Source organism: Wolffia australiana, chromosome 5, assembly GCF_029677425.1.
Source record: "Wolffia australiana isolate 7733 chromosome 5, ASM2967742v1".
Lineage (NCBI taxonomy): Eukaryota > Viridiplantae > Streptophyta > Magnoliopsida > Alismatales > Araceae > Wolffia > Wolffia australiana.
The window spans coordinates 14,467,986-14,494,406 of record NC_135839.1 but is presented as its reverse complement, the minus strand read 5'-3'; the positions used below and the strand labels follow the sequence as shown (position 1 = coordinate 14,494,406).

The window sequence follows — 26,421 nt, the reverse complement described above, 5'->3', positions numbered from 1 at the left end:
AACTTAAAAAGAGAAATATGAGTAAGATGGGCCACTATCTGACCTGCCCATTGGGCTCTCAAAAGCCTCACAAAGAAATAAGCTGAAGATCACATGAGGAAGCTCTCAACCTATGGAGAAAAAGAGGCAAAATGGCAAGAAAAGATAATAGAAAATGCCCAAAGGGGTATTTTAGTAATTCTTCCAATGTATAAATTATTCATTTTCTCCCTCATTTTCCCTCATTCTGGATTTGCTCTAGCAAGTGGTTGGCCAACAAGACAAGACATATTTCAGAATCTAGGTTGTTCAACCTTCTTGATGTAAGTTTATTGAAGTTTTCACTCAATCTCAACTCTTATTTGCATTGAAAAATCCATGATCTTGGCAAAATATAATGATACAGACTTGATAGGAAGCATTGAGGGCTCATTAAGCTTGCATTGAGGTTTTAAGAACTTAGATTTCCATTTTCCCATCATTATCTATCCATTTCCCCTTTAAAATCATCACTTTCTCACTCTAAACACTCATTTCCCTACTTTATCTCTCTATAATAGTCTCTTTCTCTCTCTCCCTATACCTTCATCCATATCCCTATTTAATCCCCTCAAAATTTTATTAAAAATCATCTTCATTTTCACCTTCAAATTCCATCTCAAACTCTGTCTATACTATTTCTTCATTTTCTCTCTTTTTCTCTTCATTTCAGACATTTTATCTTTATAAACTCATTTATTTCTCTCTCTAAAATCCATTTCCTACATATAATTTCCATTTTCAAGTCACAAAAAAATTCCATTAAAAAATCAAAATTTCCCCCCTTTGACGCCGTTGTGTGTTGCCGTGCCATGCCATATGGCGCTTGTGCGGTAGGGACACCCCGCTGCCCTCCAGTCCGTGCACAGGCAGCACTCACAAATGTAGAGCATATGAGTGCCCTGTGCAGTACTTAGCCAAATCAGCTAAGTCCTGACCTATTGGGCCAAGCCCAATTGGGCTGACCCAATAGGCTGCCTTAATTGGGCTGACTTAGTGGTTGATCCTTAGTGGGCTGACCCACTAAGGCCAACCTGAATGGTCGAGGTCGGGCCCAACGACCGAAAGGCCCAAACGGCTCCGCCACCGCGGCCCCCCCCCAGGTCAGCCCACTATGTATCACCCATTTGCATCCAAAATAGTAAAACTTGCATTTTAATAAAAAGACAAGAAAATAATAAGAATAATCCACTTGAATGAGGACAATCAAGTGGGTATTGCCACATAAAACAATAAATTCAATAGAATAGGACTCAGATCTGCAATTTATGGTTTCCCATTCTTAATTCAATAATGCATAATGTAGCAATATATGTTGTCAGTAGGACAGCTAGTTTTGACAGCGACGTTCTCATGGCCCCCTCTTTTGATGTCCACGTTGAACATAGTCTAACCATCATCTTCCCCCCGAGTTGGTATTTGTCAAGGCAAGCCCAACGTGGTGGTAGTGTAGATGGGCATACCTACCCGTCAGAACTCAAGAAGCCTCATTCTTGAATTGCCACCCATGTCTGGGGGGGCCGAGTTTGGATGGGCTCCACAAGACCATGGTTAGTCGACGCTCATAAATGCAGACTGTGATTGCATGACTTTATGGATTCAAAGTTAATCATAGAATGATGTTCGAAGAGACTACTCTCAGACTAGTGTCAAACTTTTTTGCAAAGGATCCGTTTAATCCACAATCGTTCGTGAGATGGGTCTCTTTTAAAGACATTTTCATCTGCAGTTTGCTGTCCATAAAGAATCCAAACTGCTTTCATACATGTCTCCCTCATATTCCCATCTCATCCCACAATTTCTTCCACGGATCATGTCAAATATGCTCTCACTGTAAGAGTTATTAGTCCCTTTGTCCTCAGACGGTGTATCAACAATGCCAAGTTCCTCATCCGAGGTGTTATAATCATGTGGTATGAATTTCGACATTTTCATCATCGTTGCCGATGCTTGGAAGAAATGGGAATCTGGGTTTTCCGCGCATAGGAAAATTCTCTGAAATTCCACCCAAGGACGAGACGATCGCAATAAAATTATTGACGATGATTAACTTTGATGTGAACTCGAACGATCGTCCCTGAGTAGAATTTCTTCAGGTTCTTAATAAGAGTAAATGGACATATGAGCCTCTAAATAAGGGCAGGAGTAGAGGCAAAATGCATCATTCAAGATGTGCTTAGATACCCTTCTGGAAATACGGGCAAAGTTTGGAGAGCAGGAGAAGCCAGCATCCAGAGGGTAACTCTTCTCTCTCTGGTTCTGGTTCAAGAAGTTCGTTGAAGGACCAACTGACCATTCTGATATCAAGTCGATATCAATCTCCATCTGGAAGGGAGCACGATCTCCCGAAATGTTCTGGTTTGCCACGATTTTCCCCTTTCCCCTCAGTTTTCTAGTCCAACCCGAAAAGCAACCTCATCTTACATCATTGGAAGGTCAGAAAATTTATTTTTTTAGCAGATATCATCGGCAATCCGGCTGTCTGGCTCATCATCCTCAAGGATAATGCAAGAATGATGGTTCTTCACAATATCCGAGAGTCTTGAGCCTCGCACTTCTTCCTTCTTCATCTCCGCCCTAAATTTTGACGGTCCATACGTTTATACTTCCTCTGCAGTTCCCTTATCAGCTTCAAATGCTAAACCTCCCAAACCTTCATATCCACCACGGTGCGCTGCAACTCCATCAGACAGACAAGAAAAACCCCGCGCTCGCTAGCCATCTCAGGAAAGCTCGATTGCCGTCGAGCTTTCCATCTCATGTTCCACATCGAGAACCCGAGATTTTCATCAAATCATCAGTTTCGCGCAAGATACTCGAACCATTTCAATGAAACTCACTCAGATTCGTCGATCCGAGACCACGGCGATTGACGATGCTCGCGCTCGTCCTTCCTCAGCTCCACGATCGTGTTTTTCCGCCATTCTTGCTACGTTCGCGCGCGAAAATTTTGAAAAAGAAATGGCCTACTTTTCCGAAAAAAAATTTGAAGTTCGGCACCGGCAACGTCAACTACTTTTCCGAACGATTGATGGCACATTCAAAAATCAAAGTCCACGCAATGGAATATAGTGCAGGTATAGATCCGGATCGTCCCGGACGTGGACGAAGGACGGGACGGGATGAATTCCGTCCGTCCTTCGTCCGACATAAGCTCAGGGATGAAGGATGGGATGGTTTTTCGTCCACCGACAAAAAATCTGTCCTGTCCAATAATCCCGGGATGATTTTTCGTCCTGTGCAGTCCTCACGGGACAAATTTTCGTCCCAAAATTCGTCCCAGGATGAAAAAACACATTTTATATTTGTTATATATTATAATATGTTATAATATATTATAAATTGTACTAGCAAGGCCACGTGGCAACATCTCAATCGTCGGATGTGAATCTGGCAGTTTTCCGTCCAGATTCTTCCGTCCATCATCCGGAGACCTCTGGACGAACGATTTTTTCGCCCCACGGGGCAAAAACCGTCCCGTCCGGTGGTCCCCGGGCAAATGTCCGTCCCACAATTCGTCCTTATCCTCAGGCGGGATGATTTTTTCGTCCCGAGACAAAAAAATCGTCCCGTCCTCGTCCCTGATCTATAAGTGCTGGGGTGTGGAATCAATTCCTTGGCATTTTGCATCAAAGTCTCTGATTTTGTTTGCGTGTGCAAATTGATGCCTACTAGAAGTAATTGTATATATGTCCCTCCCCTCTCTCTCTCCTCCATATTTCCCTAAAAAACAAAGAAAAGTATATTAAATTTTAAAACGTGATTTTTTTCCATCACGAGGGACAGGATGGTTTTTCTCCGGATGGGACCAAACTGGCAAAGTCAAGATGTGGACGATTTTTTTCTTCAATGGACAAAAATCCCCAGACGGGATGATTTAGACGAAGTTGAAATATCCGGACGTCGAATGGGACGATCTTCGTCCCATCCAGTCTATTGTCCACGTCCTGGATGATCCAGAACTATACAAATGAATGAAAAGAGCATAACAGAGTAACAAACAGAGGCAGACGGGCCTCGATGACGGATGACGATCCATTATTCGTTCTGTCATCCATTCTTGTGTCTGTGTAGATGGGGCAACTCGCTCACCACATGCCAGCAGCGACGCGTGGAATAGACGCGTGGGATAGACAACGCGCCATAAATAGAACCTTTCTATTCAAACAGTATTTCCCGTCCGTCCCATCATCTACGAATATATTAATGGGCCGGGCCCAGACTAATGTAGCCCACAAAAGACAACTTCTAAGGCCGAAGATACAAAAAGAGCCCAAAGAGTAGCGACGGAGGGATTTTTCTATTTTCTTGAATAGATTTTCGCCGTTTTTTTATTAACCATAATTAAGTCCGGCCACGTCATTCGTTTCTTTGGAGAGAGCTTCCGCTGGGGCCCACTGTAAGGCCGTTGACAGCCGTTTCCCCCATCTCTTACTCTGTCTTGGCGGAGAGTAACGTAGAGACAGCTCAGAATTGGGGGCGCAACAAGTTGAATAAGAGGGGGAAATTTAATGGAATCTTGGAGAAATTTCAGTCGAGATTGGTCGCGGGGGAGGCGTCGTCAGTCGTCTCCTTCCTCTTCTTTGTTTATCTCCGTCACTTTCAGATCTCCGCTCGGTCTTCTGCGGTCCGCCCACTCCCCATCTGCCGGGGTCCATCTTTCGTCCAAGTTCCCGCCCTGTTCGGCGCTGGTAACCGTCTGATTTTCATTTATTTATTTTGAAATTGTGCCAGCGATTATATCGATTCTGAGTCTTTGGCGTATGTTCTCTACCCTTGTTGCAGGGTTTCAGCTGAGTGGTCATTCGAGTCTCCGAAATCTGATGCGTCAAGATGGGATGGGAGGCAGAGACTGAAGAAGAATAGTGCCGTTTTTTCTTCTGGGTTTTCTTCATTTTAGGTTTTTCTGGACTTTTTTATTCCCAGCCATCTTGTTTGATCTGATCCTCTTAATGTAATTTCCTCGTTGTTATGGCCGAATTTGCGTTTTTCTTGCAATTTCTGCGCATATTCGAGGTATTGTCAGACTTCCCCCTGGATTCTCCCCTGATTGAAAATCATCCCTCGGATTCTGTTAATGAAACAATTACTGATCTATTCATCGTTCCGATTCTGATGAGGGGGTTTTCGTCGTTCAGTTAAATCTTCGTAGAAGTTGTCACTGAATTCTCCGTCTTCTTTTCTTCTCTTTACAGATTCGCATTTTTAGCGTCTGGAAATGGGGGCACGACGCATTGTGTTGTAACCGGCAGCCAAAGATCTCTTTGAGAGCACGATGAAGCAGACGGAATTGAGTAATTTTCTTTCATCAATAAAAGCCGACATCGATATCGGACACACTGAAGTCGTCAATGAAAAGAAAAGTAACTTCTCTACCCCTTGATCTCGGCGTCATTTTAGACTTGGATCAGCAAAGAACATGTAATTTCCAAGGGTGAAATATGCCTCATTATGTTTTTAGCCCATAATATCCGCACGAATATGTCAAAGTAAAATTTCTCAACTCTTTCTGTCTAATGTTTATTATAATCTACCTTTCTGATCTGATTCGACGAGTTTACTGCATTCATTCATTCGTTGACGCAAAGGTATGATTGACGAGATTAGATTTATGCTAAATCGAATAATACTATGTTGTCGCAGATATTGACGAGAGACTGGCGGCCATATTTAAGCTCATTGGTGCGGAGGATAATCGTTCTCTGGAACAATCGAATGAAACATCTGCATTGCACTCTCTAGTTCAGGATTTGGACAGGCATTACATTTCTCTCTATGGGCATTATAATCATTTGATCGAGAATCTTTCAGAAAAAGTTCGCGATGAAGAGACAAATGGTATCTTCTCAGCTGAGCGCGATTCATTGGATTCCAGTTCATCTCCGGTGGAAGATCTTCAATACTTGCAGTCGCAGCTTCAGGGCCTGCAAAGTAGAAACCTAGACCTGGAGGCGGAAGTTACATCTCTGAGGTTCAAGATTAAGGATGGAGAAGAGCTAGCAAAAAAAATTTCTGAAAAAGAAGCAGTTTTCTCTCTAGCGCAGGATGAACTGGATAGCAGCAGAAAGAAGATAGAGGCTCATGAGGCCGAGATTGAAGAATTGAAACGAAAACTCCATGAAATTGAGTCTCTGACCAATGAGAGCCTGCAGTCCCTCAAAAAGGAGAATGAGATTTTGCTGCGCGAAAAGTCAGAGATTTTTGGCAGGCTGGAGCAGGGAGAGAAAAATGCAGAAGAGTTACGAAAGGGAAATTCCTTTTTGAGGGGAGAATTGCAGACTTTTGAAGATAATCTTGAAAAGAAAAATGAAAGTCTGATTGCTTCCCAGCTGGAAAATGGAGATCTTCGGCAAGAATTGGAGAAATCAATATTGATACAAGCTCAGTTTGAAGAAAAGTGTAAAGCTCTCGAACTTGAGAATTCAGCTTTTCAGATGAAGCTGGCGGAGGTAGATGGCCAACTAGAAATTTACAAAGCTGAAGGCGAGCGATTGAGAAATGATACAGCAAAATTTCAGGATGCAAATGTTGTTCTAAAGAATGATCTAGAAGCAGTTTCACAGAAAATGGGTGATTTATCTGAGAAACTGACGTCCACAACCAAAGAATTAGACCTGAATCAGAACTTGTTAGATGAAAAGTCCACGACGAATGCAAGGCTTTCAGAGCAAACTGCAACATTAATGGCCGAAAATATTGAAGTTAATGCGAAACTTGCTGAGCTGACTGAGAAATGTTTAAATCTCGAAGAGTATGTCAATACCCTGAATTCTGAAAAAGATGAGGTCTCATTTAAGATGGAGGCGCATGCAGCAGCCATTGAGAAGTTGAAGACTGAATCCAAACTGGTGGAAGATGAAAAGACAAGATTGATTGGAGAAAATGAAGGCCTGAAATCACAGATGCAAGGCTATCATGAGGAGAATGCATCATTGATCCTGAAACGTGATGAAGCCGCTGATAAGGTAAAGATAATTCAAGAAGACGTAGAAAGATTGTCAAAAGAATTAGAGATATCAACTGTTCAGAAGAACGAGCAGCAGATCAGAATTAAAGACCTCGAAACAAACTTTGAATCCACTGCTGCCGAATTATCTGACATGAGGAAGACAATTCTTGCTCTGGAAGAGCACAAGTCATCAATTTCAGTCGAAAATTCTAACCTTCTGAGTAGAATTGTTGTGTTTGGACAGGAGGTGAATTCGTTCAAGGCAGATATAGAACGCCTGCAGCATGAAAATTCTTTCTTCAAAGAGACCATTGATGATCTTACCCATAAACTTAAGTCCGTCGAAGAGGAGAAAGAAAATCTGTTATCAGATAATGAAGGCCTAAAGTTTGAAAACGAGTCAGCCAATAAAAAGTTGCATGAGGCTGTGTTAAAGCTGGAATCTGACGAGAAGACCATTCAGAAGTTAACTACAGAATATGAAATCTTGAAGGATGAGAAGTCTAAATTGCATGACAAACATGAAGACTTGCACTTGCGTCTTAGATCAATAGAGGATGAGAAAACATCATTATTGATACAGAACAATGAGGCTCTTGATAAACTGAAAAATATTGAAGAGGGTATGGAACGGATATCAAAAGAGTTGGAAATTTCAAGTGCTGAAAAGACTGAGCTGAGTGACAAGCACAGTGGCCTTGAGAAAAAATTAGAAGATGCCATCAATGAACTGTCTGACCTTAGAAAGACCATTGAAACCCTTGAACAAGACAACTCATCTATTTCTGCAGAGAAGTCAAACCTCTCAAACAAGATTCTGGATTTTGACAATGAAGTGAATCAGCTGAGAACTGATAAGGAACGCCTGCAGCATGAAAGTTCATTCTTGAAAGAAAAACTAGATGAAGTCACCGTTCAGTTGAAATCAAACGTAGATGAGAATACTTTGAAGACGAAAGAGGCTGCTGCAAAGATTGAAGCTCATGAGAAGACCATTGAGAAGCTGATGGAGGAGTGTGAGGTCTTGAAAGATGCAAAATCTAAGTTGCATGGGGAACATGAAGATCTTCACTCGCAGTTGAAAACAATTAGTGATGAGAGGGCATCATTATCTGTAGAACATGATGGTGCCCTCGAGAAATTGAAAAAGCTTCAAGAGGAATTAGAGGGCATGTCCCAAAAACTTAAGATTTCAAACACAGAGAAGGCTGACTTGAGTTCCAAGCACGATGACCTCGAGACAGAACTAGAAGTCGCCATCAATCAGTTGGCAGACCTTCGAAAGACAATCCAAACCCTGGAAGATGAGAAATCAAATCTGTTGGGCAAGGTTACAGATTTTGAAAATGAGGTAAATCAGCTGAAGACGGATAATGAACATCTGCAGCATGAAAGTTCAGTCTTGAAAGAAAAAATAGACCAACTCACCCTTCACTTTAAAACAATTGAAGATGAGAAAACTTTGAAGATCGATGCCCATGAGAAGACCATTGAGAAGCTGATGGAAGAATGTGAGGTGTTGAAAGATGAAAAATCTACGTTGCACGGGGAACATGAAGATCTGCACTCGCAGTTGAGAGCAATTGATGATGAGAGGGCATCATTATCCATAGAACATGATGGTGCCCAGGAGAAATTGAAAAAGCTTCAAGAGGAATTAGAGGGCATGTCCCAAAAACTTGAGATTTCAAACACAGAGAAGGCTGACTTGAGTGCCAAGCACGATGACCTCGAGACAGAGTTGGAAGCCACTATCAATGAACTGTCTGAGTTGAGAAAGATAATTCAATCACTTGAGGAAGAAAAGACATCACTGTCCAAAGAGAGTTCAAAACTCTTGAGTATGACAGTGACATTTGAAGAAGAAGTCAATGAGTTAAAGGCTGCAAACTCTTCCTTGAAAGAAGAAGCAGAGTTCATCAACCTCAAATTTCAATCTCTTGAAGAAGTAAAAACTATGTTGGAAACAGAAAAACTGGTGGCGCTGGCTAAAGTCGAAGATGCAGAGACTAGCCTCAGAGGACTGACCCATCAAGCAGAACAACTTAGGAAGGAAATTTCTTCATATGAGCAGGTACAAGATGAGTTGCAGAGTAAATTATCTACGCTCGAAAATCATTTGCAAGGGAAGGAAGCCGACATCTTATCGGTTGAGAAGAAACTTCTAGAAGCTTCAGCAGAGAAGCAGATACTCATAGAGAAGCTGGAGAAGGAGGAGCAGGAAAAAAAGCTTGAGCTGAACAGCCTACTGGATAAGCTCAAGTTATCCGAGTCATCAAGAGAAGAACTGAGTGGAGAAGTCCAAAATCTTGGAGTTCAACTCCGCCTGTGCAACCAAAAACTGAAGATCACGGAAACAGAGAGCAAGGACAAGGTGGAGGCCTACAAGAAGACAGTAGAAGAATTGCAAGAAGAACGCAGAAAGCTGGAAGAAAAGTCTTCAGTCTTAACCTCCAGAATTCATTTCCTGGAGAGTGAGCTGGGTAAAGTCAGGGAGCTGGTTCAGAGCGAGGTTGAGTTGTTGACCGGGGCCTTTGACCGTCTGGTGGCCGAGGTGGAGAGCAACTCGAGGAGGGTACACAGCCACGTGTCCGATTGTGCCAATGACGTCAGTGTGATGAAGAAATGGGTAGATGGGGTGGTGGAGGGATTGAGGACAGAGAACAAGGAGCTGTGGATGAGGCTGAATTACAAGGAAGGCATCGTTTCCATGCTAAGGGCAGAGATGGAGAGCAAGGTGAGAGAGGAAGACAGACTTTTGCAGAGGGTGGCAGAGCTGGAGAAGAGAGAGAGTGAGACAGCGGCGGAGCTCCAGGCGAAGAACGAGGAGAAGAGGGAGGCTATACGCCAGCTGTGCCTGCTCATTGACTACCACAGGGAGAACTGTGACCATCTCTATAGGCTTCTCTCCACAGCGACTCTCAAGCAAGGCAGGAGGGGGTAGTGAAGTTGTTGTAAGTTGTGATCCTTTGCTTTATTACCTTGTGGTTATTTTTTATTTTTCTATGTTCATTGTAAAGAAGGAGGGGGAAGGTCTTTCGGCGGTCTTGGCATTTGTGTCATTGCATGTTGGACGATTTGGTTGAAGTGGTTTCTTCTTGGTTGATCTGGCTTGGGATGTGTCACAACTCCTCATTGACTGTGGAGGAGTTGGGGAGTTTGAGTCGACTGCAGGAAGATCCAGGCTTCAACTTACAGGTACATTGGATTTGTGCCATCGTAAAGATAAGATCACTAAATGAATGGTAAGTGTATGAGGCCTAGGATTTTATCAAACAGAAGTAAGATAGATAGACATAGATGGAGAGAAAGAGAGTACGTATGAGCAAGAGTGAAAACCATGTGGAGGAGAGAATCTTGCTATGAGAGATCTGACCTAACTTTGATCCAAGAACCTCAAGACTTAAGAACTTGTTATTTGACATTTCTCATCTTCCATCAGAGATAGGAGAGAGCGAGAGAGATCTGTAGACCAAACGAAGTTGGTGAAGCTAAGACAAAGCAACCAATGGTGGACAAAATAAATGCCAATCTGGCTATGTACAAAATCATTTCTAAATTTCTGTTCCACAAGCATCTAGACAATGGCATAATTTCAAAAAATTGAACAGATTTTTACATTATTGAATAACTTCTGAATTAGCAAAGATGTTGAAGTGTTCAAAACTTGCCCTTTGACTTTACTCAGCGAGATGAATTAGGGATACATAAATAACTTCAATATTAATTTGAATCAAAGAAATATATTGAAATCATTCGAATTGCGCTACTTTGCTATCAAGTTGAAGTAATATGAAGTTGACTTTACATACTTTTTCTATATACAAAAAAGAGATTGGCATTTATAAAGGGGCAATTTGTGGTTGAGTGATTTTACTATTTAAGAAATTTTCATGAGTCAATTTAAGATATTGATAAATTTCATAATATATATATATATATATGTAATTGCACATGTAGTTCCTTCTAAAAGTAAAAATGAAAATAATTTATTTTCTAAAGAGATATCCAGATTTTGTGTCTTTAAAAAAATCACTACCAGTTGGGGAGATAATTTTTATCATCTTTTTTAATTTACATTTGTTCAGTTTTTTCCTAGTTGGATTATTTTTTTTGTTTCTTATATATCATAGGTCAGGTTTTTAGGCATATCTGTAATTGGCCCATTGATCCTATATCTGGTTTAGAGGGTTTATCCCCTAATAAATGAAAAGATGGTCATTCTGCCCAGAGAGAGAAAACATCCTGATCAAGTAGTGGTGATTAGAGTTGAGTCATTTGTGCCTTTACATGGTATCAGACCCATAATATATGGTTGGTTGTTATCATGGCATAAATCCTTAAGAAAGAGGTGTGCGCAAAAACTCACAGTTCATTAGATCATTGAACATTAATGTCAATGCGATTTACTTCTAAGTACTCTAGATATTAGGTGTTTGCCATGGACTGATTTGCTATCTTATAAGATAGTATGATGTAATGGCATGGGATAGTTGTAATCTTTGTCCATCTTTTAAGAACATCATCTTGCCTAATGTCTTCATATCTCAATATTATCCCATCGTGGATTTCTCTCATCCCATATTTGCCTTGCCATCCCATCTCCTTGTCTAAGACATGATATGGAATTATTTTTGCGAATTAGTTTTTCAATTATAGATGTGAATGCGTAATCCTGTAAAGGAGGAAGTGGCGCAGTCCAAAAGGGTAGGTCTTCTAGTTGGTCTTTACCGTGATTGACTACTGAGATGAGATTTTCACAGTGGAATAAAGTCAGAAATAAATGAGACATTTTAAACTTAAAAAAGGTTCTCGGAGATCATATCACCATATGCCAATTGAATATGCTTCCGTTCGCTCTTCCAATGAATTTTTCCAAGCTTTTCATCATATCTACTTGTCTTCCTCTTGATCATCACATATAGAGGTCTTTAAGGGTCTTCTCGCCATTCTAGTCACATGTTCATGAATGTACAAGGTTTTTGATTGACCCGTTGTAGGGACTGTTTCCCAAAAGTCACCAAAGGGCGACTTTAGGAGAGGAGAGGAGAGGAGCGGGTCACTATGTGTCTCTCCTAAAAAAACAGCAATATGTCAAATATAAAAAGCTAATAAGTCACTCTACTTAGGACTGACACGTCTTTAAATCATTACAAACCAATCATCCAAAATCGCATTATCACATTATGGGTGGATCACAGTATCACATTAGTGGACTTATTATTGTATTTGATATATGATTGGTTGTAGTACCATGATTGAGAGATTTTAGGTTATATTGGAGACACAATTATGCATTAATAAGATTGTTTATCAGCGTTTATGGGCATGGAGTGAGCAAAAAAATCCCAATTACACTCGGATCCCACTCGTCCGCGCCCATGTGCAAGAAAAAGAGAAGATACATAAGTGATACCTGGTAGCTGCTTGGAGAAGGTCGCTCTTGCCGGCGTCTCTTTGGATCCCCCCGTGGCGGTGATGATGCATAGAGTGTGCGAAGACCTCCCCGCCGTCGATAGGTGGCATCGATGAGGTGCGTGGCAAGGACATTAGTCTGGCGAGAGAGCGAGTGCTCCTGCCTCCCGTGCTTCATGCAATACACCAATCGCGGGGGCCAATCACCGGGAGATGATCATTCATGCCAGCAGGAGTGTGTGGAGTCGGCGTAGCAGATGCGATGTTTGGAGTGTGCACAGTCCAACCCGTCGTTCGCTGATGTCAACCGTGAGGTGTGCAGCAAGTCGGACTATCAGGTGAGAGGATGAGCTCTCCCGCCTCTAGCGCTCCATGCAATCTGTCACTCCCTCGGCCCCTCCTTCGATAGTGTGTGACGCGCGTGACAAGCCGGCAAGCCATTCAACGTGATAGCATCCATGAGCTATCGAAGGGAGTTCCTGCCAAGAAAGGAAAAAGGAGGTAGGGGTTTGTGTGTGTACCGCGTGATTGGCAAGGGCATATGCTGTCTGATTTCCCTCGCGTAGCTGGTGATGAACACTAGTAGTGCGAGGGCGGCACTGCATGATGTCCTGCCATATGCGCTCAAGCTGCCACTAGGAGCATTTGCCTGCACAAAGCATGTTAACTAATACATGTGAGTCCAATTCTTGGATGATATTGTGAAGGTTTCGTTTCTCGTAGAGGAGTAAACCATCACGTATCGCCATAGCCTCGGCTATTATATTAGTCTCAATGCCAAAAAAACTGAAAATGCAAAGATAATACTCCCTGTATGGTCACAGAGGATACCACCTCCCCTGGCTGGCCCGGTTTCCCTTTGGCCGCACCATCCGCATTCAGTTAAAGGGTTCTGATTGGTGCTGGATGCCAACGAACAACCTGTAGCTGAATGCAAATGGAGGTGAGGGTCACCGAAATGCCCCAAGAGCGGAAGAGGTCACATGTAAGGGCTGAGCTGTGGGCGTGAAGTGGTAGAAAACTTTTAATCATTAAGCATGCCCTTAATTTTTATTATTAACATCCCATGTGACTAATAATGAATATGAATAAGACATATAAGTGATATGGGCTTTCAGACCTTATAATTCCATAAATGTTCATGTTGTAGCTTTCATCATTATTCTACATTCTTGAACTAGATCTTCCAGCTCAGATATTGGGGTTGGTGGATAAAGCCTTATAGTTGGATTAAAATTTAAGGATTACTATGGAAATGTGAGAATCACCTGAATCCTCGCTATTTATGTATATAATATTAGTCAATTCAGATTGGCCTTTAATTATGTCTGTGATTACAATTTTTTAGGTTACTTGGTCCTTCACTATGCATTAACAAATATAAAATTCCCCAACATCATCACTATCTAATGTAAATTATCAAAACCCTAATGAGAGTTTGGGAAATCCAAGTCACTTGAAGAAAAAAATTTAACTTTAACTTTATCAAGTTAGTCATAACTTATCAATATCCAGAGCCATATATTCAAAAACATTCGCCATTATCACCAAACATCATATATATTATGTTCTAATGATAATTTTATTAAAATTATCCAACAATATTATATAATGATGTCCACCATTGTCTAGATACCATAATGAGATGCTCACCATATGGCATCGATAGATGTTCTCATAAATGACTTTTTTATGAATCTTGAGATGAGAATGAATTATTTCATTATATAGGAATAGGAAATGTAAATTTATTTTCATATAATATTGCATCTAATTAATTATATTTTTTATTTCATAAAATAGATAGAAAGAATAAAATGAAGGCAAGTGTATTACACCTATTATTAATGAATTTTTTATTTTTTGGAAAAATAGTTTCAGTTATAATTTTAAACGTATGGATAGCATATGTATTCAAAGGGTCTTCAAAATTTAGTAATGTGATGGTGAAGAAAATAAATTTCAAGTCTACATTTTCTACAGCTTTCACTAACTACAATAGAGCTATTCTCAGTCTTGGTGCACAATTAGGAGACCATTGACTGCTTTTAGGAAATTCATATAAATAGGTTTGTGTCTATAAGATTAAGGTGTTTCTCATTAATTTTTTGTCTTCATATGATCCCTCCTGGTAGACATCATTGAAGGATGAAAGAGATAACTCAAATTTTATTTTAAACAATGGACCATGATCTACCATTACTTGAAAATGTTGAAATAGATATTTAACATTTAGCCAATGTCTGGCCACAAAAGTGATGCATGAATTGTCCAAAATGTTAAAATAGAGATTTAACTTATATGATGCTACACTAGAATAAGATAATGTATATTACTGAATATACCAATGATTTATAATTTAGAGTTGCATCATATAAGTTATTTGAAATGTTTTTATGCATTTATCTTAAATGGCATGTATTAGACGTGAATTTGATTGATGACATGCTCTCTCATGATATGATGTTAGTTAAATATATGATTTTTTAAGTAATGTGCCTTTGGTATGTACCTAGATCATGAATTGTAAGTTATCATGAATAAAACAGATAAATTCAAAAAAAGAGATGTGTTCTGATTGTATAATAAAAATATCATCAACATAAATCAGCACACACATTTTACATGATGAAGTTAGAAATAATATTTTTTAATACATTACATCTACGACGAGAAAGGCCTGAAGTTAATCGTGCGAGCCATGCAAGAGGTGATAGAAATATGTGGCCGACAAGACAATCACACATTCCATATCTTGTTCCATGATTATTAATCAAATATATTCATTATAGTGCACTTGGAATGCTTATAATGAAGTCCATGAATACATGATCGGACATAGTGAATTATAATGAGACCATAATATGGAGATCAGTAGTTTTGAAGCATCTGTTCTAAATATTTCTATTTGAAGGATACTTGAGAAGGACATCGAAGTATCTAAATAGAATAACACTATTTAGCTTTACTCATTTGATGAGTATGGCCGTTCATGTAGCCATTAGTGTGGAGACACTAAGAACAGATAGTACAGAGATCACTAGTCTTGAAGCATATGTTCTAAATATTCCTATTTGAAGGATACTTGAGAAGGATATCAAAGTATCCGAAAAGAATATCACAATCTAGCTTCACTCATTTGATGAGTATGGCCGGTCCTTTGGCCACAGGTGTGGAGACACTAGGAATAGATAGCGGGTGCTCTTTAATGGAAAGAGTTCACTAAATTGATGTGTACGAATCCCTGAATGGTATTATACCAAACTGTCAATCAGGTTGATTCATGTCACGATTGTGTTAGTGGTCCTTAGACCTGAGACACCAAAGACATCTTGTGGATGGACAATGTAGTTTGACTATGACCTACGAGAGTCTAACCATGGGATTCTAAATAGTCTTAGTTTGGGTGCATCAAGAAGTTCATGAAGACAATAGAATAGTGAAGATGGGATTGTCCACCTTTGGTAAAAGAGGAGGCAGCTCAAGGAAGATGATGAGATGAAGCCTTGGCCAAGACCGTGAAATACCAGAGAAGAGTCACTAATGATTTCTAACACATCAATACAAACTCAAATGACCGATTAGGGTTTGCCAGTTAACCATACCCTAAGTCATCTTAGGAGCAACAAGTAAATGAGGGATTATACAGACACGGTAACCAATGATGAACAGGTTCTATGACTGAGTCGATACACACTCCTTGTATCTTCAAGAGCACAAGCTGTAGCTTGGCACCCCACGGGTTGGAGACTCGACCTATCAATTGGGTTAAATAAATTCAATATTAAACAATCTATATGATGATATAGTTAATTAATTTTGAAGGCCAATAAAAGTTATTAAGACACTAAAGTCATTAAATAGACTAACACATGGTCGTAGAGGGTCACACGCAAATGGTCTTCTGGATGTCAGAAGATATACTTTTCTTTTGGGGTTTATGAAAAATACCCACTTGGTATAAATAGGGGAAGGTTTTGAATGAAACACCGGTGCCAGAATTATTAGGGGCCTTCCCCTTGTCCCTTCTCCCACACCTCCTCTCCATTCCTGATGCGATCGAGACAGCATAATGATGACGATGGATGGTGAAGAGAGCTTGTTAAGGAGGATATTTGACATGCCATGGAACGTGTGGATACGTCTAAAGGCTGCACACATGAGCAAGTCGACTCGTCTCACTCGAGGATCCATGAAATCATGTATGTGATCTGTGAATAGGTGATTCGTTGTTAGTTGGACATTTCTCTCCATTGATGATCCTCCAACTTCAATATCCAATAGTGGCCATCCACATCAGGGAAGGGCCATGGTATCTTTTTTCTATGCATCTATTGTGGAAAGTAGAATCATCCATCCAAAAAATGTTGTGAATAGTTTGCAAAGTGTAACACTACAACTGACTTTCCTAACTCCTTCCCTGCACAAGCTTATCTCACACCATCTAGTATTATATTTCCAGCTTTCCCTGTAAGATTGATCTTAATTGAACATGAAGAAATACATCACTTTAGGGTGTGATAACCAAGAGACTCTCAAATTTCTCTTGATAAAGTATTTATCCATGTCCATATGCTTGGCTGTATTGTGTAATTACATGAACTGGATTTGGAGTGATTTATGTAGTCATATAAATTATTATTTTTACACTAAAATAGAGAGAAAGAGAGAGGGAGAATGGGGATATCCCTCTCTCTCTCTCCCCAAACCCCTTTCTACCTTGTGGCCTCCCCCTCTCTCTCCCCACCCCCCTCTCTTGTGCGGTCGTGCCCCCTTCTCTCTCTTCCTGCCTCTCTCTCTCTCTCTGCCCCCTCCCAAAGAGTGCCCCCCTTTTCTTTATTAAATTTTTGTCCTTTTTGTGTTCGTTCGCCAACAAACACAAACAAATTGAACACGAACATGAACAAGATTTTTCGGCTGTTCGTTAGTCAACAAACAGTGTTTGTTCATTGACAAGACATGAATTTCCCTACCCTACTCGTAGCCCTTATTCTTTGGAAGAGCTTCGAGCTGCCACTAGTTATAATCTTGATTTTGGAGAAAGCCCATATAGATAAGTTGTAGCTCAATATATTTCATCCATCCATTATTTACTGGAGGTAATACATTGGTGTAACAGGGCCTTTTATTTGATGGAGGTTTTACGTTCTGGTATATTGATTGGTCCAAACTAAGGGGTAAAATTTGATCTTAAGTCGTTTGTAAGGATAGTTAAGTACCAATCAACAATTTTATTTCCTTACTAGTAGTATTTTAGTAAGGGTCGATCCCTCAAGGAGCTAGGTAGCTAGTTATGATGAATTTCAATTAGTATTGCAAGTTCAAGATTCATATAAACCTTTTTTGTAATGTTTTTAGTGATTAGTAAGGTTAATGTTCAATTAATAAGGATGACATGAATTTTACCAAGTGTGAAAAAATTTCGGTAGAAAGTTTAGATTTAGAATGATTTTTGAGAATTTTTTCAGAATTGTTTATCGTCTCTAGAGAGAGATAAAACATTCTGAATTTACTTGAGTGAGAAAAGGAGAGGAAGAGAGAGATAGCGCACAAGCTTGGGCGCTTCCGCCGCTGTTTGTGCGCTGGGCTTTGCCGCTCCGCCGCTGGTCGCGCGCGCGGAGGTCCTCTCACATGCGGTGGACCAAAACAACGATATCTGGAGTTCCAGATATCGGTTTGACACGTGTAAGTAGGCGTTGGAAAGCTTGAGACGTTGGCTATCTGCCTAAGGATAGCCAAGAAGATTTAGAGAATTCTAAAAGGAGAAAGGGTGAGAAGAATCACGTAACCTTTTTGTCACACCCCAAAGGGCCCAAGGTTGTTGCTCCAGCTCCCTACCAACTGGCTTCAAGATCCAGGACGCTTCTAGAAGACTCCTTGCACCTTCTGAATGAAGATGGACCCAGGAACAAGCTCAAGAAAGAAGGAAAGTGAACAAAACAATACTGAGTTCTTGGATGCCCTCAAGGAGGGTGAGGGGGTCCCTTTTATAGGGGTACATGTGTTAGTTTCAGCCATTCTTGGTGGTTAGATTATGGATGAACATCCAGGATTGAGTTCTTGAGGCATCAATCCAGGTGATCAAACCCCAACCAACCAGATTCTTTCCCTCCAGGTCGAATTTGGAGGGAAAAGAACAAGTTGGTTAGAGTTAGTTACAAGTCATCTCTAGCCCTTGGATTTGGGCTGGAATGGATGGGTGGATGCGTTCCACCTCATGGATCCTGGGCTGGATCTTGACCCTGGGCTCTCCTCCAACCAGGATCTGCTAGCTGGAGTCACCCTCATGTGCCTTGATCAACCTGAAAGCCTCCAAGGACGTTCTAGAAGGTCTCCTTCAAGCTCCTTTATACCAAGCCTATCGGTTGAGTCATCTCCGCTGGTTAGCATGCATCTTTTTCTTGATTGCTCCTTTTGACTTGAAATTTTGTCCCAAGCCTCAAGACTTCTGTCTTGTCTTCCCCATAAAATTTCGTAATTTATGCCCATCAAAAGTCAACCTTCACCTGAAGAGTCAACACACTAGGGAATTCATTATATTCATATCCCACTTGACTCAATGAGTCAAGTGGGGGTTTGAAATATCCCTCAAATCCTCTTATAAGTAAATCCCAAAGTGTGTAACTTGTGAAATGCATGTCAAAGCATTGGTGGAAACATTAATTAAGTACCAAATGTAAGCTTTTTAATCTTTGGGAAAGTGAAAAGGCATGATCTCATTACTATGCAAAATAAGCATTTTTGGCAATGTTGTACTTACTTTTAGGAGGTTTAAGATGAATAATGCATGGAAATGACTACCCTTATTTGAGTTTGTCATATATCTATATAAATGATGGAAATCAAAGTGTCTTGATTCTGTTTATTCCTCAACTAAGTATAAACATGGTCGTGCGGTGTGGTGCGAACTTCACACATTTTGTGCGAGTTTTTGATCGCACCAAAGCCATTGTGTGATGGGCGGAGCAAATTTGTGCGGTAATCCGCACCGCACATCACACAAATTCACACATATTGGTATCTGGCTTATCCTTTCGAATAAAAAACAAGCAAAATGTTTTCGAGGAGGAGCAGTAGTAGTAAAATTATTGTCTGGTCTTTGGTACATTTATCTCCAATGGTTATGTAGAGGACAAGGAACTTTCAGATTTTTGCATAGGGGAAGAACGAACTTACCCTGATGAAGCCGGAGAAGATGCTGATGAGGAAGGATGAGAATTCTTCGGGGGAGTAAACCTTGTTGATAAGGGGATTTACGTAGTAGTTCTACACAAAGTCTGTGCTCCCTGTGCTCACTATGTAAAGAGCTTCAGTGATTATGGAAGACATGTTCTAGCGAGCCACCCACTCCAGCCTCAACTGGTACTCCTTGTACTAATCCAGCTATTGGGACAACGGAATCGCGTTCTGCACAGAGAATCAAATATTTGATCATAAAAGTTGACAAGTCAAAATAAAAATGCAAACCTCAGGAATGTTATCTGTGATATTTTACATAATCGATGTCATTTTTAAGATTAAATGTGACATCGATGCGTTTTTAAGTAATTTAAGGGGGCCATTCTGTTAAGCTGTAATGTATTGGCCGTGACAAATGAACCATGTATTTCTGCCAAGAATACGAGATAATATGGAACTCTGTCTAAAATAACAAAAGTTAAGCCATGCATCAATGTTGACGTGAAGACTTACCAAGGTCAATGAGGTTGCATCGTAGTAGCTCGAGCCCCTAGAACTGAAATTAGCCCCAATGAGCAGGTTCTTCCCTGAAGCCTCAGGGCTAAGATACGTTCTCGGGTACTCATCGAAGCCCAGATTCTTAGCTGCATAATTTATGAACCATATCTTTCAAGAAACGAAGAGCGAGGTGCATTTCTTTAAAGAGAAGCCTCTGTGATAACTTCACTGGTGGTATCTGTGGCAAGCTTGCCATTGCAGAATCTCATGGTAGGGCTCTTTGTCACGAAGTCCTTTCCATAAAGTAGAAAGTCAGATCTGAAGAGCATGGGAAGATGAGTTTATGTTGTTGCCCACATCCACAGACAAGTCGCCAGACAAAATGATTGCCAACACAAGCTCCGCACTCCTGCAATCCTTAGAACGAGTAGCGACATGAAAATCGTGTAGAAGTCTCCGACGTGGGAGCCCATGTAAGCCATGATCTCTTTTTGAACAGATGTCTTTCCTTCTCTGAGTTTCAGGCCTGGCAAGCCAGCTCTTACAAGCATGTAGCCCCTCTGGAAATCGTTCATACGAGCGGACATGCAAGAAGAGAAGTAAATCGCTTGGGCTTTGTTGACGATCATTCAATGCTCTCGCATGCATTCTCGGGTTTTGACTGAAAATCTTGAGTCCCGAATGGGTTGTAAAAAAATTGCACATTTGCAGGGCACAAAGGTCTGTGTAGTGTGCGGTGCGGTGTGAGAATTGCACCGCACCAATCTCTGTGAGAAGTGTGGTGCAAAAATTGCACCGCACCGCACAATCGCACAAAAGGTCGCACGTTTGGGCCATCTCTTACTGAGTATGCAAAGTTGTGATGTGATTTAGATAAAATTCTGAAGCCATTCATGTTGTACGGGCCTAACATTATTGAGTGATAAGAATATGTTAAGATAATTATTCTTAGTATGAGGAAATTGAAGCAAAACATATTACTCTCACCTCAAAATATATCTTCAACCTTCAAATTGGAGACTTCTATATAGTCCTCATTATGCTCACCTCATGATAAAGATGTGTGGATGAAGGTTAATTACATAAAATCCCTTATAAATAATAAGGTATAAATAGATGTTTTCCTTCACAACTATATTAGTCTCGCCTAAGAGAATATGAGAATTTTGATTTACATCTTATGTGGAGTACATTTGGAATGAGTTGGACCACTAAAGATATGTATGATATCAACGCCATAAATAGAGTTTTGTGTTAGAAGAATATGTTCATAAGTTTATTTTGGGTCGCAACTCCCAATTGATATTCCCAAACAATAGAGATAGACCTTTGGCAACCAATGATTGGTGGACCCAAACCTAATTTTTTATTATGTAGGGTGACATGTACCTTTAAAATGAAGTGATGGAAATTGTATTAAATCCTCATGTAGAGATTGAGAAAACAATCATCACATGAGGATTCATACTAATATTCTAATTTCCTTTTCATTAGATAATGATATTCTTTATATTTTTATTCTAATTTTTTATGCTTTGAGAGCATCTGATCATGAATGTTGAGGAAAACATGCCAATGATTAAATGGGAATATCATGAGTACCAAACTGTTAACAAAATGTGATGAAGAGACTCTTCGCTGATGAGGAGAGAGAATATCTAATGAATTGAACAATCAAGATTACTCTAACTTCAAGTTTTTATATATGACAATCTAGAAGGCTAATTCAGCTGAATTTTTTTCTCTATCCAATCTTTCCACACATTCCCACTGTTCCATAAATGGAGGTGAGGATCTTTTAAAAATGTATCCTTAAATTTTCTTCCTACATTTATGTGTTGATTGATGGGTTTTTTAGATCCATTAAGCCCATTATTGTGTCCTAGGTGTTGGAGAAGAGGCAAAATTTAAGGGGGGAGCTTACCAGCACTTCCCAAGTGATGTAATATTGGTATAAAATAAGGATCTATGTATGTGACCTCGCCTTACACTATTTCTTTTCATCATCATCATTCGGTTGGCACTATATACATTTTCATTTTCATCATTCAATTACATCTTCCACATTCCATATCGTAGTGTCTCCACCACCCTGTCACTCCACGATCATACCTCCTTGCATCTTTCACATCATTGTGTCATTATCGTCATACCGTCATTCCACTTAAAAAATTTATTATGTCATCACACTGGTGCCTATAAACTTATTTTGTTATCTCATTATTAGCACTTCCTTCTTGATGTGAGTGATATATTTATATGATCTCACTCATATCATATCTCCTATCTACTATAATTTGTAATAATCATCTTAATCTTATCACCTCCTTGCCTCATATTTTTCTCAACTTCTTATCCCTTGTTTTATGCATATCTCCCCTCATCTCTTTAATCGTATTTAAGTAATATTAAATTCTTAATTATTTCTCCCTATGGAGATGAGCCATACTCATCATCAGCTAGCATGTATAAATTTTGTTCAAGACCTTTTCCTTTGTATACATATAGATTTTTTTATAAAAACCGTAAACTATAAGTATATCTTTTGATGTCCAAAAGATCATCTACATGTGACCTTCTAGGCACATATATTAGTATAGTTAATGACTCTAGTGGCCCAATAATACTTATTGAGTTAACTAATTAATTATCTATAACACCATATAGATTAATCAATCCAGCATTGATTTAACCCAATCAATATGTTGAGTTTACAATCAGCATTTATTTACTTGATCCTCCTTGGAGGACTTGGTGTATGGTCTACAATCAAACCCTGATTTGGTCATCCGAGTTAGTACTAATGTCTTTGGGAAACATTAGAGAACTATTCACATATATTATACTACCACTCATTTATATTCATGAACTTCTTGCCGTATCCAAGCTAAGACATTTTCGAACTACATAAATAGGAACTTGTAGGTCATAGTCAAACAACAGTTATCCGTCCAAAATACAACTTTGGCATATCAGGTCTGAGGACTACTTACACAACTATGACACGAATCACATTCAGGGATTCACACAAAATCAATTTAACGAACTCTTTACTCTAAAGACCTTCGATTATCTGTCCTTAGTGTCTCCTCATTAATTGCTAGAATCAGTCATACTCATCATATGAGTCAGACAAGATATTGTTATTCTATCTGGATATTTTTATGTCCTTTTATTAGTATCCTTTTAATAGGAATGTTTAAGGCATGTAAGGAATAGTGATCTCTGTATTATGATCTCATCATTTTTTATTAATCTAATTAATTCAACATAAGCATCAAACATGAATAATAATAATAAATAGATTTCATTGATAAAGATTAAACGGCATGGAATGGCATATATTACCATCACCAATATAATTCCGCATAAGTTGATTCGATCATCAAAATTTCTTCAATGTAAAGTTTTAATTTAATTCATTTTTCATCCAAGGTCCAACCTCATCTTTAACATCAATTTTTTCTGAATCTCTCATTTTATCTATAATTCCATGATGCATGTAATAAGAAACAAAGTGCAAAAAACAAAGAAGTGAGAATGAGGAGGAAATCTTGAAAGTCTCTTGAGCATTTTGTCGTGGATTTGGGTTTTACCCCCTAACTTATCTATTCTGTTTCATCCCATTACATGTATATTGAATCATATGATCATCCCTCCCTTATCAAATCATTAGTCAACACATCCCACAAGATATATCCTGTGTAGTGTGAGTGGTCTTTCTATAAAACATGGGTATTTGGTCATTCTACTAAGATTTTTCAATATTAACATTTGAATGAGATTATCGCATCATTAATATGAAGGTTTACCTTTTTGGGTCTAGCTCCATAGTATGAGTGCAGTAACATGGTTCTGTTGTAGTGTTCTCGGTTTCATCCACACCTTAAATGATATCGGTCATAACATCGAATTTGATCAATAAAATATCCTTTTGTACATCATTTCGACAACTTTTTTTCTGCACTTGAATTTTTAACCATTTAAGGTTAAAATGAGAAAATTCTGACTAATTTTCCTAAGTATTTTTTAAAATGTATTATTGATTTTTTATATTAATCCCACCTAGCTTCGAGTCAAGTGGATTTTTTCACATTTTTTTGGAGTTTTTTTTGAAATACTGGACAATATGAATAAAATGGTGGAAATTTGAATGAAAAATTTACATCTTGGACCATAAAAAGAAATCCAAGCCGCACCCTTCTGCATAAAAGAGGCTCAATACAAAAGAAGATCATTATTCAAGCCTATTTAATCCCTTATATAAATGATTCAAGTAAATTCAACAATGGAAAAAAAACATATGGATCAATTTTTGAAATTGAGTAATCTTTTCCCTCCAAAGCCCTCGAATTACATATAAAGGGCTGGAGAATCAGGGCACTCCTATTTAAACTCTTCTCCCTCACTCTATATCCCAACTTGAATCCCAGTCACCAATTTGCTTTAGCATCCTAGTGCATCATATTTCTCTGATTCATTCTTGGTCTACAAGAGTTTTGGAGAGAAGGCTCAAGTTTGATCAAGATTCTTAGCATAAGTGACAATGAGCTTTGTGTGGTCTCCATTATATTCAACTTTAATTTCCATAAATGTTTATCTAGTAAAATATTTAAGTAGATATCCCACATGATAAGATTTTCAATACATCAAACCACACTCAAAAAGTTTTCTTGTAACAAAATTTCTAGTGTTTTTGGTCCACTAAATATTATAAATATTTTGGCATAATAAAAGGCCTTAAAAAATTAGCCCAATTTATGGTTTATCAAAGGACTATTAATTCAAGCTATATAAATCACTTTCACATGGAATGCCTTCTCTTTATGCAGACTTCCTCATTTCCTTGCACTTTTTTTTGGCATATGGAGTACCTCAGGTGAGTTGGCTTTTGAGATGTACAAGAATATCATTTAGTATCTATTTCCTATGTGCATGATATTTCAGGTATTTTCTTCGCCTATGGCAATATCTCCAGAATGCAAGAGATTATTGGATCGATTAAGAAGGATATTATGTGGTCGTCAAGCTAACCACACCACCATGTTTATTTAAGTTCATTGAATTAAATATTTAAATTCATTATTATTCTGACATGATGTTTATAATGAAGTCCATGAATACGTGTAATGACATAGTGAATTATGATGAGATTGTAATATAGTGATCATTAGTATTTACACATGTATTCTAAATATTCCTATTCGATTGATAGTCGAGACGGACATCAAATTATCCAGATAGAATAGCACTAGCTGATCCTACTTATATGATAAGTATAGCTGATCCTATGGCTATTAGTGTGGTGACGCTAAGGACAGAAAGTGGGTGGCTCTTTGAAGAAAGAGTTCACTGAATTGATCCGTACGAATCCCTGAATATTATTATAACTAAACGTCAATCAGGTTGATTCATGTCATGGTTGTATAAGTGATCCACTGACCTGAGATACCAAGGACATCTCGTGAATGGACGACTACATTTTGACTACGCCTTATGAGCCTCTAATCATGGGATTCAAACAAGTCATAGCTTGGATGTAGTAAGCGATGGAAATATATGTGGCTGGTAAGCCAATCACACATTCCACATCTCGTCGCAATTCATTAATACAAGATATTCATTATAGTGAATGTGTGATCAGACCATGAATACATGATCAGACCTAGTGAATTGTAATGAAGTCATAATATGGAGATCACTAGTCTTTAAGCATGTATTCTAAACACTAAGGATACGCGTGTTCGGATGAAATGTTTTGAGAAAGGTGGTAGAAGACTTGACTGACGGATAAAAGACATATGTTCTTCACGTCCAACCTCTGAACCAAGACCAATTGATGTTGACTCGTCTTCATGGATGGTGGGCAGTTGTAATTCAGATGAACATGGAATCGATGAGAAGTTTTTCATAATGTTATCACTTAAAGTATGTGGATAATAAAATTTGGATTCATTGAAAGTGACATCCTTAGAAATAAGAATACGGTGTATGGGAGGATGATAACACTTATAGCCTTTTTTGGTGTTAGAATATCCAACAAAGACACAAGGGAGTGCATGTGGGGTTAGTTTATGAGTTTGATGGGGATATAGATGAACATAACATTCAAACCCAAAGATACGAAGTTCCTTTTCATGATGTGGCTGGACATTAGGGAAAGTGTTACTCACAACCTGTAAGGAGGTTTTACCGTTAAAGGATGGAGTAGGAAGCCGATTTATAAGATAAGTAGAAAGCATAGCAGCTTCCCCCCAAAGAAAGTTGGGAGCATTACTCTGAATTGTCAACGCCCTGGTTTTTTTAGTATATGACCAAGTTTGCATTTTGCCACTCCATTTTGTTGGGGTGTATGCGGGCAG

At 39.1% G+C, this 26,421-nt stretch overlaps 1 protein-coding gene across 1 annotated transcript; it reads left to right on the top strand.

The window, feature by feature from the left end:
* The first annotated feature begins 4,510 nt into the window (after positions 1 to 4,510).
* On the top strand, positions 4,511 to 10,071 carry LOC144703342 (uncharacterized). Its single transcript, XM_078575494.1, has 4 exons — positions 4,511 to 4,709; positions 4,804 to 4,918; positions 5,214 to 5,381; positions 5,662 to 10,071. Exons 3-4 carry the CDS (start codon positions 5,294 to 5,296, stop codon positions 9,909 to 9,911), a joined length of 4,338 nt encoding a protein of 1,445 aa, XP_078431620.1. The 5' UTR covers positions 4,511 to 4,709; positions 4,804 to 4,918; positions 5,214 to 5,293; the 3' UTR covers positions 9,912 to 10,071.
* Positions 10,072 to 26,421: the final 16,350 nt, after the last annotated feature.